This window comes from Scyliorhinus torazame, chromosome 19 (genome assembly GCF_047496885.1).
Source record: "Scyliorhinus torazame isolate Kashiwa2021f chromosome 19, sScyTor2.1, whole genome shotgun sequence".
In the NCBI taxonomy this organism is placed as follows: domain Eukaryota; kingdom Metazoa; phylum Chordata; class Chondrichthyes; order Carcharhiniformes; family Scyliorhinidae; genus Scyliorhinus; species Scyliorhinus torazame.
In genome coordinates this window covers 145,108,014-145,125,012 of record NC_092725.1, presented here as the reverse complement: position 1 = coordinate 145,125,012, position 16,999 = coordinate 145,108,014, and the positions used below count along the sequence as shown (strand labels likewise).

The window sequence follows — 16,999 nt, the reverse complement described above, 5'->3', positions numbered from 1 at the left end:
TTCAACATGCCGGTCCTGGCGCAACATGGCGCTGGACTACAGGGGCTGGCGCATAGGAAAGGAGGCCCCCAGCCAGAGAGGCCGGCCCGCCGATCAGTGGGCCCCAATCACGGGCCAGGCCACATCGGAGGGCCCTCCCCGGGGTCGGACCCCCCCTCCCCCCCCCACAGGCTGCCACCTGACCCTTCAACGCTGAGATCGTGCCGGCTCAGAGCGCGGTAGAACGGCGGCGTCGGGACTCGGTTTTCTTCTTACGGCCGCTCAGCCCATCCGGTCCGGAGAGTCGCGGGGGGGGCCAATTAGAGCGGCCCGTGTCCGGCGCCGCGCCAACCACGCCGGCTATGCGGAGAATCGCTTGCCAGCATCGGGGCGGTGTGGCCCGGTCGCGGGGATTCTCTGGCCCGCCCCAGGTTCCTCCCCTTAATTACATCACCTGAACCCAAAACATAACGCATTCTTCTGTCTCCTCCCACAGGAGGTCAGGGGCGGGATTCTTCGGAAACCGGCGGGGCGTACAACTCCGGCGCGAAGGAGTGGCGTGAACCACTCCGGTGTCGGGCCACCCCAAAGGAGAAGGGTTAACAGTGGCTGCAATGTGGAGTCAGAGTGGCACAATTCCATCACAGCTCATGGACTGTTCTCGGTGTCCAATTTTCATACATTAAAGCTTTGCTTAAGTTAAAGAAACACAGCCCCCTCAACGTGTGGGTCCCAGGTTTGGAAAAGAGAAATAGAAATTAAACTAATAATTAATTCAGTCTTCTTTGGGAACCTTAAGACTATCCAATTTCCCAAACAGCAAGCCTGCCGTTTGTTTGTGCCTGTCACAAAGCTACTCCTCTGATTAATTAATTCAGCGGCCAGCCACTGTGAACCCTTCTCCTTCAGGCCACAAAAGAAACACAGAACTCTGGCAGCTCCAGCGATTTATCTTTCTGGTAAACCTGGACCTGAAGTTCCAAATGATCTTCCTGTCAGAACTGTACCAGCGGCTGGTGATAAACAACTGGGAAAAAGCCTCGCGTCAGGGGGGTCCTGAAGAAACAGAATCCTTAGCTGAAAGCAGATTGGGTTAACTCAACTTGAAGCGCAGCCAGGCATAACAGCAGACAAGAAGACCACCCACAGAGCTCATTGCCTTGACAGACTCTTTGATGGATCAATACATTCTCCTTGAAAAACCGGAGGAGTTGGTAAAGGCGGTGAGAGCTACTTCAGAAAAAGATGCATTGGAGCTATCAGCATTGACAAAGCTACACACAGACACACAGATTAAGACAAGAGCTGAACAAGAAAATAAACAGTGGAAGGAGCAGCTAATTGCCCTTCAGAAACAGATTCAAAAACAGTCCTTTACCGTTTGGCAACACAACAAAATCAAGAATACCTTCAACAGCAGAATGACAGAACAGCAGAACAAACCCCTACTAAAAGCTCAAGATGAGATACTGGAATTCCACATCAAAACGGGGAAGCTTTGAGTAGAACCCCTGAGGCCAGAGTTTATTCCTCCAGAACATTACAAAGTGAGGCAAAATTAATTTAATGTCACTTTGACAGAACTGATAAACCAATGAGAAGACATTGTTTACCGTTTCAGGAGAAACCGGGAGGGACAGGAATGAGGCTGGAACACTGAAGGAAACAGTTGAAAGTTTGGAAATGCATTCGACTCCAAAAGAGGTGAAAATCCAGGATACGGAATGACAAGCAAAGGTTGAAGTTATCACTAAACAGTGTGAGGCCTTTCAAAAACAATTGGTGGAAATGTAATCACAGAATGTGACCTCGATCTTGAGCACAGAGGAATTCAACTCTGGCAAAGGACAAATGATCAGTGGAAAGCAATAAGGAGCAGCGTAAACATCGTTGAGCTGATGTACATTGGCCAGAATCAGCTTTCTCTCTTTTTATTCCAAATTTTCAACCTTTTACATTTTACAACAACAAAAAACCCACCCAACACATTAAACCCCCCACCCCCAAACCCCCCCTTCCCCCCTCCCCTCCCCCCACCCCTTCCTCAGCAGCCAACGATAACCAACTCTCCAAAGTGCAGAATGAACAAACCCCAATTATTGTAGAACCTGTCACTCACCCTCCCTTTCCAGCAAATTTCACCCACTCCAGGGCTAAGCCTGCAGCAGGTTCCCCGATGTGTCGAGGCAGCAGTGCCGAGGCAGCCGTGTCGAGGCAGCCGTGTCGAGGCAGGATTTTAATGCATAAATAATCAGTATACTGTTGCTTCAATAATCATGAAATTATCATGTCAATAATCAGGATGCTGATACATTAATAATCAGAATTATTTAAATTACAACCAGAGTTCCATTGCATCAATAATCAGGATGCGATTACATTCGAAGCACACCTTACCAACTAAACAGAAACTCAATCAGCCAAAGTGTGAACCATGAGAAATTCTTGCTAATCTGTGTTTTCAGTTACCTGCTAACTTTCGTCTCCACATCCTCTTTAGAGATAAATCTCGGCCTCCTCCGAACTTCACTCGCACTTTCGGAAAACTTGTCTTTCTGAATCATTTCTGAGGTGGAAAACATTAATATTTGAAGTACAGTGAATTGGCAAACCGAAAGAAAAATCCAGGTCCAGCTTTGAAACAGAGTCCTCAAGATTTTAAAAGAGTTTGTTCCTAGATTTTCTGGGGACTTCTATCTATCTCTAATGTACTCAACACCACATATACACGATACACATCTGCATCACCAGTGGGTGGGGCTTCTGAGGGGCAGTGGTTTTTAAATTGCTGCCGCGCTAAACTAGAGGAACAACGAGTTTTGATGGAAATTAACATGTTGAAGATGACAACTGGGGGAGATGCAAGAACTGCTGTTTTTCTTTAACGAACCAAAGATCATCCCTGAGGAGAAGTGGCCTTCTTCCAGGTCTAACTGAACACAGCACGGTAGCACAGTGATTAGCACAATTGCTTCACAGCTCCAGCGTCCCAGGTTCAATTCCTGGCTTGGGTCACTGTCTGTGCGGAGTCTGCACATCCTCCCCGTGTCTGCGTGGGTTTCCTCCGGGTGCTCCGGTTTCCTCCCACAGTCCAAAGATGTGCAGGTTAGGTGAATAGGCCATGGTAAATTGCCCTTAGTGTCCAAAAAAGGTTGGGTGGGGTTACTGGGTTACGGGGATAGGGTGGAGGTGTGGGCTTAGGTAGGGTGCTCTTTCCAAGGGCTGGTGCAGACCTGATGGGCCGAAAGACCTCCTTCTGCACTGTAAATTCTATGATTCTAGGATTTGAGGTTGGAATGGGTTGTCCACAGAGTTAGATTTTGGATCCGCTTTGATTTCACTGAGTTTCTGACAGGTCCGCGTGGCCACATTGCCTAATCCTGTCGCTGTGTTACATGCCCCTCACCTTCAGGTATTTTAATTCATACCAGGATATACAGAACTAAAAGTGTCCCAATTTACTCGTCCACCGCTACTATGAAATTAAAATTTAAAAGCTGTTTCACATAATATTTGAAAAAAACACAAATGATAATGTAACATGAAGTTACTGTACCTTTAAAGCTTAAAATTTCATTGAATTCTCCAATATTCACGTCAGCATTGTTATTGGCCAAATAGACATTCTCCAGGTCTTTGGATGTAACAGTCACTTGATCCTGTCAAATAATGATGATAATTTCCAGTATGGGACAAAGGTGATCATTGAATCAGAGAATCCTCACACCCGAATCAGCACTCCCCCCAGGCCCCGTGCCCATAACCCAGTGATCCCACCTAACCTTTTGGACACTAAGGGGCAATTTAACCTGACCAATCCACCTACCCTGCACATCTTTGGACTGTGGGCGGAGCACCCGGAGGAAACCCACGCAGACACGGGGAGAAAGTGCAGACTCCGCACAGACAGTGAGCTGAGGCTGGAATTGAACCTGGGACCCTGACGCTGTGATGCAGCAGTGCTAACCACTATGCCCTAAAAAGGAGATCTGAAATAATTTTATTCAATGGGAAAAGGTTCACATATCAGTGGACTCAAGCTAAACTAGAGGATAATAAGAATCAGAAGGGAGACCAGACAGAACCCTTTTTACACATTGGGCGATAGGCAGTACCACAAGTTAGTAAGAGCTGCCGTGGAAGAAGGCAGTTATAAATGGGTTCAAGAAGCAATCGGACACACATTTGGAGAGAATGCAAGTTGAAGGATTTAATGAAAAGTTTAAAATTGAGATCACAAAGAAGAAGAATTGTGAACTTCTCCTGAACTTCTTGGGCGGGATTCTCTGATCGCCGGCTCCAAAATCGCGTTCGGCGATCGGCCGGAGAATCCACTGTCACGCCGGAATCGGGGGCGGTGCCGTTTCTGCGATGCTCCTCCCCCCTCCAAACCAGCGGCATACTCATGGAGTACGCTGCACGGCGTATGGACGGTCTCGGGATGTCACCTGCGGCCCTCCTCCAATGCGCCGCCCCGATTGGCCGAGTCCCCGACGGCGTGGGGCGCGTGTGCTCACACCGCTCGGGGACTTCGCATGGCGGCTGCGGACCGTGACCAGCACCGCCACAGTCGGGGGGGGGGCGTTCCGCTGGCAGGGGGGGCTTCGAGGAGGGCTGGGGGGACATGCGGGGGGTGGTCCGGGGGTAGCGAGAGGTTTTACGGGGGACAGTTTTTCGGCAGACCGGGTCGGTGTGTGGCTGGCGCCATGTTGCACGCGCGCCGCCCCAGGCTGCCACTGTGCGCATGCGCGATCACAGACCCGGTCATTCTGCGGCCGTATCCGCAGGTAAAGCCGGGGGCTTTACGCCGCTCGACTGCTAGCCCCCCCCACTGGGCGGAGGATTGGGGTGGGGGCGGCGCCGACTTTCTGGTCATAAGACCAGACGGATCCTGCGGATAATCCAGCCCCGCTTAGAACATAGAACATAGAACAATACAGCGCAGTACAGGCCCTTCGGCCCACGATGTTGCACCGAAACAAAAGCCATCTAACCTACACTATGCCATTATCATCCATATGTTTATCCAATAAACTTTTAAATGCCCTCAATGTTGGCGAGTTCACCACTGTAGCAGGTAGGGCATTCCACGGCCTCACTACTCTTTGCGTAAAGAACCTACCTCTGACCTCTGCTTCTTTCTGAAAATCCTGCGGCTGGATTCTCCTTTCCTGTTGATGCCAGCGCAGGATTTGTGGATTCTCCTCGACAGCAAAACTGGGGCAACGTGGCCAATTAAAGCCAGGAGACCCCGCTCCCGGGATCTACACGGCTCACAACACCTCGCACGATCGAACGCAATCTCGCGACACACTGCGATGTGAATCCCACCCATTGTCGGGTTTGACTGGGAGTTTCTCCCTGACTGTCAGCGAGCTCCCCACTGCTATCTGTCCACACTGGGCCCTGGGCAGTTTCTCTCTGGATTAGCCCACAGAATTATTTCCATCCCTGCAGAGCTAACCTCACTGGCCGACTGGCTCCTCAGAGACGGGGCCCCTATATGAAATGAATTGAAAATCGCTCATTGTCACAAGTAGGCTTCAAATGAAGTTACTGAGAAAAGCCCCTAGTCGCCACATTCCGCCGCCTGTTCGGGGAGGTTTGAGTGTCCCCCACACTCCTCACCCGCAGGCAATGTCACCCCCCACGCACATGGGCACTACCCTCAAGTGAGGACACCCCACTATGGGGCATCACTAAGGACCCCACTTATCTGCCCTTGCACACCCCCCTTCGCACCCTCCCCAATCAGAACCCCCACCCTTCGCCCCCAACCATATGTTCATAACACCCGCCTCGCATCCCACTCCCCCTCCTGTCATATGCCCCCCTCATCCCTCCTATCCTTGGACACGGCCCCCCACAGGACCCGGACCTTGGCGCTGCCACCCTGGCACTGCTCCTGTCAATCTGGCAGTGAGATCTGGGCACCTTGGTGGTGCATGATGGCAGTGCCAATGTGCAAATCTGGCATTGCCAGGGTTCCCAGTTGCCAGAGGTAGAGCCAGGGTGTCACCCTGTCCTGTTCCTGACCATCCAGAGGTCTCCAATGGCCTGGCAGACTCCCAGGTGCTGTCATGCCTGCTCCAGTACTAATCGGTGCCCGTGTGACCTCTCACCGGGGAGATCATGGGAGGCCATTAGATCGGTTTCCATCTCGCTAATGAGATGGAGATTACCCTTACTTGGCCTCAATTAGCTTTGCGGCGTGTCTACGTGGAATTCAGGTCCCGCCAGCAGGAACGGGCCGGTTAGATCCCCAATCACTAGGGGCCTGGCACGGTTCCTGATTTGGGCCTCTCTCGCGATCTAACCAGATCGCACGGATCCTCTCCGGGTGCAACGTGGCAGTTAAATTGCACTCAATATTTATTCATTTATTCTCTCTCTCTCGCTCTCTTTCTCTCTCCAATTTTTTCTCTCCTCACCTAAAGATGTTCATTCTTGATGTGTTATGGGTCCGGGATTACAGAACCCCAAAGTGTTTCATGGAGTTCAACCGACCCACACCTTTGAATAGATTGTGGTGTGGGAAGCACACGGCGTACTCTCCAGGTGTGGTACAGCAGAAATGGACAAATGGTTTGTAAAATAAAACAATGTTTATTCTATGAACTCAATTTAACCTTTTAAAAACAAACATTGAATATCTTAACACCCATTACTTCAAAGATAACCCCAAATGACTACAACACTAAATAATCCTTCAAACTGTTCCTTTAAACATCCAAAAGACTTCAAACCTTCAAAAACAGACATGAGGTTACATTCAATATATTTATAGTCTTTGGATTTGCAGACATCAACAGACCAGCTCTGTGTTTTGTTCCTGCAACTCTCAGCAAAACACACAGACACTCCCAGCTGCCTCCTCAAACTGAAACCAAAAGCAGAAGTGAGCTCAGCTCCCCCCCACCCTCCGATATCACTTCAGCAATATGATCAGCTCCATTTCTTAAAGGTACATTGCTTAAACATCCATTTCTTAAAGGTACTCTCACATGACAGATGCAACAGTATTCTGACTGAGCAGCAAGTTGAAAATCTGCCTCGAATTTACAACTTGCTCTGATCAAGGCCATTGAGTCACTGCACAGAATTTAGGGATTGCTCCTTATTGGCTCAGGTTCAAGGAAGTGAAACTTACTTGATTTTCATACTGAGTCCATTTTCCAAACATATCCTTCATGTACCACAGCCACTCAGTGGTCAGGATGTAGTGAGGAGGTTTGGTAACTGAGGATGAAGTGGAGACACGCCTCACCCGGTGGGACGCACACATCATTGTCTCAAAGTTAATGGTAGGTTCTGAACTGCTGAAACAATTTGGAGAAAAGAACTTGAAGAGAGACACAATTCAGATTATTAATCACAGAATCACAGACTTTACAGAGCAGAAGGAGGCCATTTGGCCCATCGAGTCTGCATCAACCCTCGGAAAGAGCGCCCCACTTAAGCCCACACCCCCACCCTATCCCTGTAACCCAGTAACCCCACCGAACCTTTTTGGACACGAAGGGGCAATTTATCATGGCCAATCCACCTAACCTGCACATCTTGGGACTGTGGGAGGAAACCGGAGGAAACCCACACAGACATGGGGAGAACGTGCAGATTCCGCACAGACAGCGACCTAAGCCGGAATCGAACCTGGGGCCCTGGAGCTGTGAAGCAACTGTGCTAACCACTGTGCTATCGTGCCGCCCCACGTCAGCAGCCGGAAAGCACCCGGCATTTCCCACTCGCTACCGCACTCAGTGCTTCTCTATGTGGCGTAGTCCCAGAGGTCCATTTCTTGTGCTTCATGACCGTGAGCATCAAGACGCTGGTCGCGGCAGCTTGAGCCACCGGGACTGGCAGCGCCAGGTGGTGGGAGAGCCTCGGGGGCTGGCTCCACTCGCATCCCCCTCCCATGGAGAAGCCCGGGGTACATCGGGCACCCCGAGAGAGGAGGAGGTGATGAAGCCCATGCTGGTGACTCCTGCCAGAACACCGCAGCACCTCGGACCCCCCCCCCCCCTGTCTCTGTGCATCTGGTGAGCAGCGGGCGGAACTGGGCGGCACCCGAGCAGCAGCCGGGCCCATTCAGGCCGGGTGGCCCCAGGAGATGGCTGCCCAGGGGACCGAGGTCTCAGTGCAAGAGTCACAGCAGGCCGCCTCCACTCCTGCTGTACCATCTGGGGAACCACATTGGCGTAGTGTTAGGACCTGTAAGGCCAGAAAATTAGGCACCAGTTAAGGTGGCACAGTATAGCGATAGGAACTAGGGCACAAATCTGTATACATTTGTTCATACCTGTTGCAACCGGCCTCGGTGCTCTGTCAGATGGATGTGAGAGGTGGGTTGGTCTGGGCTGGCCAGAGGGCGGGTGGGTGGGGTTGGAATCGACAGGCATTGTGGGTGGGCTTGGTCCAGGGACTGAGGTTCAGGAGCGCTCACCACTCCGATGTCCAACCACCATCCCACCCCCATCCCCCACCCCGACCGTCTACACCTCCACCACCCCCGGGGATTCCATGTGATGGATTGACCAGCTCACATGCAGGGATCACCCAGGTGGATGGTGGAAGTGCTACTGTGGGCAGGAGTCAGACATTTTCGAACAATGCGTAGCACCAGAGCTCATCGCAGAGCGGGTTGTCATCATCCTCCACCCCATGGACCAGACCCGCTGTCACTGCCAACCCAGGACTCACACCCCATAGTGCGGCAGTTATGTATCACGGAGGGGGCTGCAAAGGGGGGTAGATGGTTGTGTAGGGTGTTCATGGGGGTGGTCGGCGGGGGCGGCGGGGTTAAGGGTGGTGATGGGATGTCTGTGCTGCTGCACAATTCCCCTAGTGGTGAACCTGGAGACGATTAGAGCATCCCATGTACATTGGCTCTGGTGCACACGTACCACAAGGATCTGTTTTGGGGCCACTGCTGTTTGTCATTTTTATAAATGACCTGGAGGAGGGTGTAGAAGGATGGGTGAGTAAATTTGCAGATGACACTAAAGTCGGTGGAGTTGTGGATAGTACGGAAGGATGTTACAAGTTACAGAGGGACATAGATAAGCTGCAGCGCTGGGCTGTGAGGTGGCAAATGGAGTTTAATGCAGAAAAGTGTGAGGTGATTCATTTTGGAAGGAATAACAGGAAGACAGAGTACTGGGCTAATGGTAAGATTCTTGGCAGTGTGGATGAGCAGAGCGACCTCGGTGTCCATGCACATAGATCCCTGAAAGTTGCCACCCAGGTTGAGAGGGTTGTTAAGAAGGCGTACGGTGTGTTAGCATTTATTGGTAGAGGGATTGAGTTTCGGAGCCATGAGGTCATGTTGCAGCTGTACAAAACTCTGGTGCGGCCGCATTTGGAGTATTGCGTGCAATTCTGGTCGTCGCATTATCGGAAGGATGTGGAAGCATTGGAAAGGGTGCAGAGGAGATTTACCAGAATGTTGCCTGGTATGGAGGGAAGATCTTATGAGGAAAGGCTGAGGGACTTGAGGCTGTTTTCGTTAGAGAGAAGAAGGTTAAGAGGTGACTTAATTAAGGCATACAAGATGATCAGAGGATTGGATAGGGTGGACAGAGAGAGCCTTTTTCCTCGGATGGTGATGTCTAGCACGAGGGGACATAGCTTTAAATTGAGGGGAGATAGATATAAGACAGATGTCAGAGGTAGGGGGCGAAATTCTCCTACCCGCCCCGCCACATTTCTGCGTCGACCGGCCGGCGGGAGTCTCCGTAACACCGGCCGGTCAATGGGGTTTCCCATTGTGGGGCAGCCCCACGCCGTCGGGAAACCCCCCGGTGCCGGCAGAACGGAGACTCCCGCCGGCGGAGAATGACGCCCATGTTCTTTACTCAGAGAGTAGTAAGGACGTGGAATGCCCTGCCTGCAACAGTAGTGGACTCGCCAACACTAAGGACATTCAAATGGTCATTGGATAGACATATGGACGATAAGGGAATAGTGTAGATGGGCTTTAGAGTGGTTTCACAGGTCGGCGCAACATCGAGGGCCAAAGGGCCTGTACTGCGCTGTAATGTTCTATGTTCTATGAGGCTTCCCATGCCTGCCTGGGCCCCATGTCCTGCCCATCCTTGCCCTCTTCCGCTGCCTCCTCATTGGACGAGGACTGATCGTCATCCTCCTCCTCCAGTGCATCGCCCCTCTGCTGCGCGATGTTGTGGAGGATGCAGCAGGCCGCCACGATGCGAGCAACGCTCTCAGCATCATACTGGAGGGCCCCTCCAGAGTGGTTGCGCACCACACCTTCAGGAGGCCAAAGCACCGCTCGATCACGCCTCTGGGCCTGTGTCCCCCGGATAGGTGTCATCAGCCACGCCCAGGATTGGGAGGGGGGGCTGGGGAGCTGGGGTGGGGGCACCCTTTTGGCCGGTATCACTCTGCACAAGTGGACGGTCAGTGGGGTGCGCAGTAAGGTGGCTGCCTTGCAGGCCGTGGCAATGGCGGCCGGCGTCTGGTCCCGTGGGAGTTCACCTCGGCCCCACGCCCCAGCCCCTGATCACCACCATCGCCCCCACCCCGCTGCCCCCGGGCTTGGTGGTAGCCCTCCGGCCCCCTCCATCAGCCTGACCAGCAGCAGGAACGGCAGCCTCTCCGTGTCTGACCCGCTCTCTCTTCCTCGCCAGTCACAGTGCCGCCATTGGGAATTCCGCCTGACAGAGGCGGAGCATCACGGGGAATACCGGGTCAGGCATCCTAATGATATGCAAACGCCGTTTAAAGCACGTGCGGAGTGGAACGCATGGTGCCGCTGTCGAGGTGCCTGTCCCGAATTCAGCATTGGCGCTCAGAGATCCCCAGCCATTATGTACTTTTGTCCCGATATTCATGACATCAGAAGGGTACCTGGTGATATTGCTTGGTTCAGAGAATTCCTTTTCAATCATTTCCATGTTCGGGAGATCGTGCCACATTTCCGTGAAGATCTGCCACCTGTAGGGTAGATTGAAGTGAACCCAGCTGCACTTCTCTGTAAAAACATAAAGTATGAATGTGGCAGTCAGGTTAACTGAGTCAATATTTTCAGCTCCTACACTGTGACGCGAGTTGTACACACTCAGATTTCCTCATCACGGAGACAAGACTCACATAGATGGTAGCATTTGCAAACGTCCAGGAGATGCTGCCTCGCTCACTGGACAGAAGGTCTTTGGGTAGTTGGCCATCCTCCATCTGATTATTGTGTCTGAGCCAATGCAGACTTCATTGGTTGAGCAATGGCCAAATGCTGATGGAATTAATAAGCTCAGGACCTGATTGGTGACCTTCTCCCGCCAAGAGATGTCTTGGATATACCTGAGGCAGCAAAGGTGGAAACTGTTCAGCCTTTTCTCCTGCCTAGCGTCTGCTATTGAAACTTACAGCACATAACGAGGCTGTTCGGCCCATCGGCTCCATGCTGATGGTCAAGCATCTCTCTATTCTAATCCCATTTTCCAGCACTTGGTCAATAGCCTTGTGTGCTGTGGCATTTCAAGTGCTCATCTCGATATTTCTTAAACATTGTGAAGGTTCCTGCCTCTAACACCCTATAGCCATCTGAGATGGCCACCTGCAAAGGACCATGGGAATTATGGCCAACCCAGGACTCAGACAGATACAGAGCTTCTGTGTATTGAAACGCAGGTAGCTAGACCTGATCGAAACCCCCGCTCGTTTGCATTTTAATGGCCCATTTCCCCAGAACAATAGGACTGCACTCAAGAAACCGATACAGACACAGACTGATCAGCGCCACTCCCCTTACTCAGAGAGCCCAACCGCCAAGGTCAATGACCGCTAAGGACCTGCCCAGCCACCAAGGCACCCGCCCCTTTATTGGCCAAAATCGAAGGCAGGGATCGAAGCCTGTTGAATTATTGGGTCCAAGATTAAGTACCGCCCCAAAGAGCACGAAACCCTAGAGGGGTAAAAAGGGGACAGCCAGGTGTTCGGTCTCTTTTGGACCCGGCCTGTGCCAGCCTCCTTTGAATCCGGCCTGTGCCAGCCCAACTGCAGCATAACGACCAGACAGCCAAGTTCAAGACCAACAATTGCTACCTGACTGATAAGCCCAGCAGAGACAGAGACACTTCTTCAAACCGTAAAGGCCTTATCCACTTGCACAGTGCCGGTCGCCTGAAGTTAAGTATAGGTTATTGTAGCTGATAGGTGTAGTTTAAGTTGTAGTATATTGTGCTTGCATGTCGAAGTAACCCTTGTGTGTAAATAAACCATCTTTGAACTTGAACTGACTAACTGGGTGTGTGGTCATGTGACCGATATACGGGAAAGCCTTGTGGTTCAGTCAGAGAATCAGAAACACCCACAGTATTGGCAACGCTGTTGGGACATAACATCATATGATAAAAAGAGCCTCAGTAGTATTCCGATTGGCAACAACCCTGTCAGGCAGCGGCTTTCAGATTCCTTCACCCTCTGGGTTGACAAGGTTTTCCCCACATCTCCTCGAACCTTAAATCTATGCCCCCTGGCTATTCCCCCTCCCCCCACTAAGGGGAAAGGTATCTTCCTGTCCACCCTGTTTACGTCCCTCATAATTTTGTACACCTCAATCTGGTCCCCCCTCAGCCTTCTCTGCTCCAGGGAAAACAGCCCCAGCCTATCCAGCCTCCCTTGGTAGCTGGAACGCTCCAGCCCAGGCAGCATCCTGGTGAATCTCCTCTGCACCCTCTCCAGTCACTTCCCTCTGTAGTGTGGTGACCAGAACTGCACACAGTACTCCAGCTGGGGCCGAACCAGCATTTTATACAGACGCAGGAGAGCCTCCACGCTCTTATATTCTCAGCCTCAACTAATAAAGGCAAGAATCCCATAGGCTTTCTTAACCACCTTATCTACCTGTCCTGCTGTCTTCAGAGGTCTGTGAACCTGCACACCAAGGTCCCTTTGATCCTCTCTACCTCCGGGGGGGTGCCATTCATTGTCTATTCCTTTGCGGTGTTAGTCCTACAAAAATGCATCGCCTCACACTTTTCATGGTTAGATACCATTCGCCACTCTTCTCCCAATTTAACCGGCCCCTATATATCGCTCTGTTTACCACACCACCAATTTTAGTGTCATCTGTGAACTTATCACACCTCCTACATTCACATCCAGATCATTAATGTAGACTACAAATAACAAGGGACTCAGCACCGATCCCTGCGGAACATCACTGGACACAGGCTCCCAGTCACAAAAACAACCTTCAATCATCACCTCTGCCTCCTGCCACTGAGCCGGGTTTGGGTCCAGTTTGACAAATTGCCCTGGATCCAATGGGCTCTTATCTTCTTCATCAGCCACCCATGTGGGACCTTGTCAAAAGCCTTGTCCATGTAGACTACATCAACCTCACTACCCTCGTCTACACACCTCGAAAAATTCAATAAAGTTTGTAAGACATGAGGCGTCATTCTCTGACCCCCCAGCGGGTCATAGAACAATACAGCGCAGTACAGGCCCTTCGGCCCACGATGTTGCACCGAAACAAAAGCCATCCAACCTACACTATGCCATTATCATCCATATGTTTATCCAATAAACTTTTAAATGCCCTCAATGTTGGCGAGTTCACCACTGTAGCAGGTGGGGCATTCCACGGCCTCACTACTCTTTGCGTAAAGAACCTACCTCTGACCTCTGTCCTATATCTATTACCCCTCAGTTTAAAGTTATGTCCCCTCGTGCCAGCCATATCCATCCGCGGGAGAAGGCTCTCACTGTCCACCCTATCCAACCCCCTGATCATTTTGTATGCCTCTATTAAGTCTCCTCTTAACCTTCTTCTCTCCAACGAAAACAACCTCAAGTCCATCAGCCTTTCCTCATAAGATTTTCCCTCCATACCAGGCAACATCCTGGTAAATCTCCTCTGCACCCGCTCCAAAGCCTCCACGTCCTTCCTATAATGCGGTGACCAGAACTGTACGCAATACTCCAAATGCGGCCGTACCAGAGTTCTGTACAGCTGCAACATGACCTCCCGACTCCGGAACTCAATCCCTCTACCAATAAAGGCCAACACTCCATAGGCCTTCTTCACAACCCTATCAACCTGGGTGGCAACTTTCAGGGATCTATGTACATGGACACCTAGATCCCTCTGCTCATCCACACTTTCAAGAACTTTACCATTAGCCAAATATTCCGCATTCCTGTTATTCCTTCCAAAGTGAATCACCTCACACTTCTCTACATTAAACTCCATTTGCCACCTCTCGGCCCAGCTCTGCAGCTTATCTATATCCCTCTGTAATCTGCTACATCCTTCCACACTATTGACTACACCACCGACTTTAGTATCGTCTGCAAATTTACTCACCCACCCTTCTGCGCCTTCCTCTAGGTCATTGATAAAAATGACAAACAGCAACGGCCCCAGAACAGATCCTTGTGGTACTCCACTTGTGACTGTACTCCATTCTGAACATTTCCCATCAACCACCACCCTCTGTCTTCTTTCAGCTAGCCAATTTCTGATCCACATCTCTAAATCACCCTCAATCCCCAGCCTCCGTATTTTTTGCAATAGCCTACCGTGGGGAACCTTATCAAACGCTTTGCTGAAATCCATATACACCACATCAACTGCTCTACCCTCGTCTACCTGTTCAGTCACCTTCTCAAAGAACTCAATAAGGTTTGTGAGGCATGACCTACCCTTCACAAAGCCATGCTGACTAGCCCTGATCATATTATTCCTATCTAGATGATTATAAATCTTGTCTCTTATAATCCCCTCCAAGACTTTACCCACTACAGACGTGAGGCTCACCGGCCTATAGTTGCCGGGGTTGTCTCTGCTCCCCTTTTTGAACAAAGGGACCACATTTGCTGTCCTCCAGTCCTCTGGCACTATTCCTGTAGCCAATGATGACATAAAAATCAAAGCCAAAGGTCCAGCAATCTCTTCCCTGGCCTCCCATAGAATCCTAGGATAAATCCCATCAGGTCCCGGGGACTTATCTATTTTCAGCCTGTCCAGAATTACCAACACCTCTTCCCTACGTACCTCAATGCCATCTATTCTATTAGCCTGGGGCTCAGCATTCTCCTCCACAACATTATCTTTTTCCTGAGTGAATACTGACGAAAAATATTCATTTAGTATCTCGCCTATCTCTTCAGACTCCACACACAATTTCCCATCCCTGTCCTTGACTGGTCCTACTCTTTCCCTAGTCATTCGCTTATTCCTGACATACCTATAGAAAGCTTTTGGGTTTTCCTTGATCCTTCCTGCCAAATACTTCTCATGTCCCCTCCTTGCTCGTCTTAGCTCTCTCTTTAGATCCTTCCTCGCTACCTTGTAACTATCCATCGCCCCAACCGAAACTTCACACCTCATCTTCACATAGGCCTCCTTCTTCCTCTTAACAAGAGATTCCACTTCCTTGGTAAACCACGGTTCCCTCGCTCGACGCCTTCCTCCCTGTCTGACCGGTACATACTTATCAAGAACACGCAGTAGCTGATCCTTGAACAAGCCCCACTTATCCAGTGTGCCCAACACTTGCAGCCTACTTCTCCACCTTATCCCCCCCAAGTCACGTCTAATGGCATCATAATTGCCCTTCCCCCAGCTATAAATCTTGCCCTGCGGTGTATACTTATCCCTTTCCATCATTAACGTAAACGTCACCGAATTGTGGTCACTGTCCCCAAAGTGCTCTCCTACCTCCAAATCCAACACCTGGCCTGGTTCATTACCCAAAACCAAATCCAACGTGGCCTCGCCTCTTGTTGGCCTGTCAACATATTGTTTCAGGAAACCCTCCTGCACACACTGTACAAAAAACGACCCATCTATTGTACTCGAACTATATCTTTTCCAGTCAATATTTGGAAAGTTAAAATCTCCCATAATAACTACCCTGTTACTTTCGCTCATATCCAGAATCATCTTCGCCATCCTTTCCTCTACATCCCTAGAACTATTAGGAGGCCTATAAAAAACTCCCAACAGGGTGACCTCTCCTTTCCTGTTTCTAACTTCAGCCCATACTACCTCGGCAGAAGAGTCCCCATCTAGCATCCTCTCCGCCACCGTAATACTGCTCTTGACTAGCAGCGCCACACCTCCCCCTCTTTTGCCTCCTTCTCTGAGCTTACTAAAACACCTAAACCCCGGAACCTGCAACATCCATTCCTGTCCCTGCTCTACCCATGTCTCCGAAATGGCCACAACATCGAAGTCCCAGGTACCAACCCACGCTGCCAGTTCCCCTACCTTGTTTCGTATACTCCTGGCATTGAAGTAGACACACTTCAAACCACCTACCTGAATACTGGCCCCCTCCTGCGATGTCAAATCTGTGCTCCTGACCTCTATACTCTCATTCTCCCTTACCCTAAAACTACAATCCAGGTTCCCATGCCCCTGCTGCATTAGTTTAAACCCCCCCAAAGAGCACTAACAAATCTCCCCCCCAGGATATTTGTGCCCCTCAGGTTCAGATGTAGACCATCCTGTCTGTAGAGGTCCCACCTTCCCCAGAAAGAGCCCCAGTTATCCAAAAATCTGAATCCCTCCCGCCTGCACCATCCCTGTAGCCACGTGTTTAAATGCTCTCTCTCCTTATTCCTCATCTCACTATCACGTGGCACGGGCAACAACCCAGAGATAACAACTCTGTTTGTTCTAGTTCTGAGCTTCCATCCTAGCTCCCTGAAAGCCTGCCTGACATCCTTGTCCCCTTTCCTACCTATGTCGTTGGTGCCAATGTGGACCACGACTTGGGGCTGCTCCCCCTCCCCCCTAAGGACCCGGAAAACACGATCCGAGACATCACGTACCCTTGCACCTGGGAGGCAACATACCAAACGTGAGTCTCTCACGCTCCCACAAAATCGGGGTCGGAGAATGGCCGTTGGCCGCCGTGAATCCCCCCCCCGCCAGTTGCCGAAGTCTCCGGTACCGGATATTCGGCGGGGGCGGGAATCGGCCGCGCCGGTTGGCGGGCCCCCCCGCTGGATTCTCCGGCCCGAATGGGACGAAGTCCCGCTGGGAAAT

At 51.0% G+C, this 16,999-nt stretch overlaps 1 protein-coding gene across 2 annotated transcripts in view; it reads right to left on the bottom strand.

Moving 5' to 3' along the window:
* Positions 1-16,999, bottom strand: part of LOC140396583 (protein mono-ADP-ribosyltransferase PARP12-like) — a 101,077-nt gene that overhangs the window by 24,462 nt on the left and 59,616 nt on the right. Inside the window, exons 5-8 of one of the 2 annotated variants that reach the window (XM_072485370.1) lie at positions 10,846-10,969; positions 7,130-7,298; positions 3,536-3,638; positions 2,449-2,545 (exon numbers count right to left, since the gene is read on the bottom strand). In XM_072485370.1, the coding sequence (XP_072341471.1) occupies positions 2,449-2,545; positions 3,536-3,638; positions 7,130-7,298; positions 10,846-10,969 (493 nt within the window). The remainder of the gene's footprint in view (positions 1-2,448; positions 2,546-3,535; positions 3,639-7,129; positions 7,299-10,845; positions 10,970-16,999) is intronic. The other variant, XM_072485371.1, reaches the window with a different exon arrangement.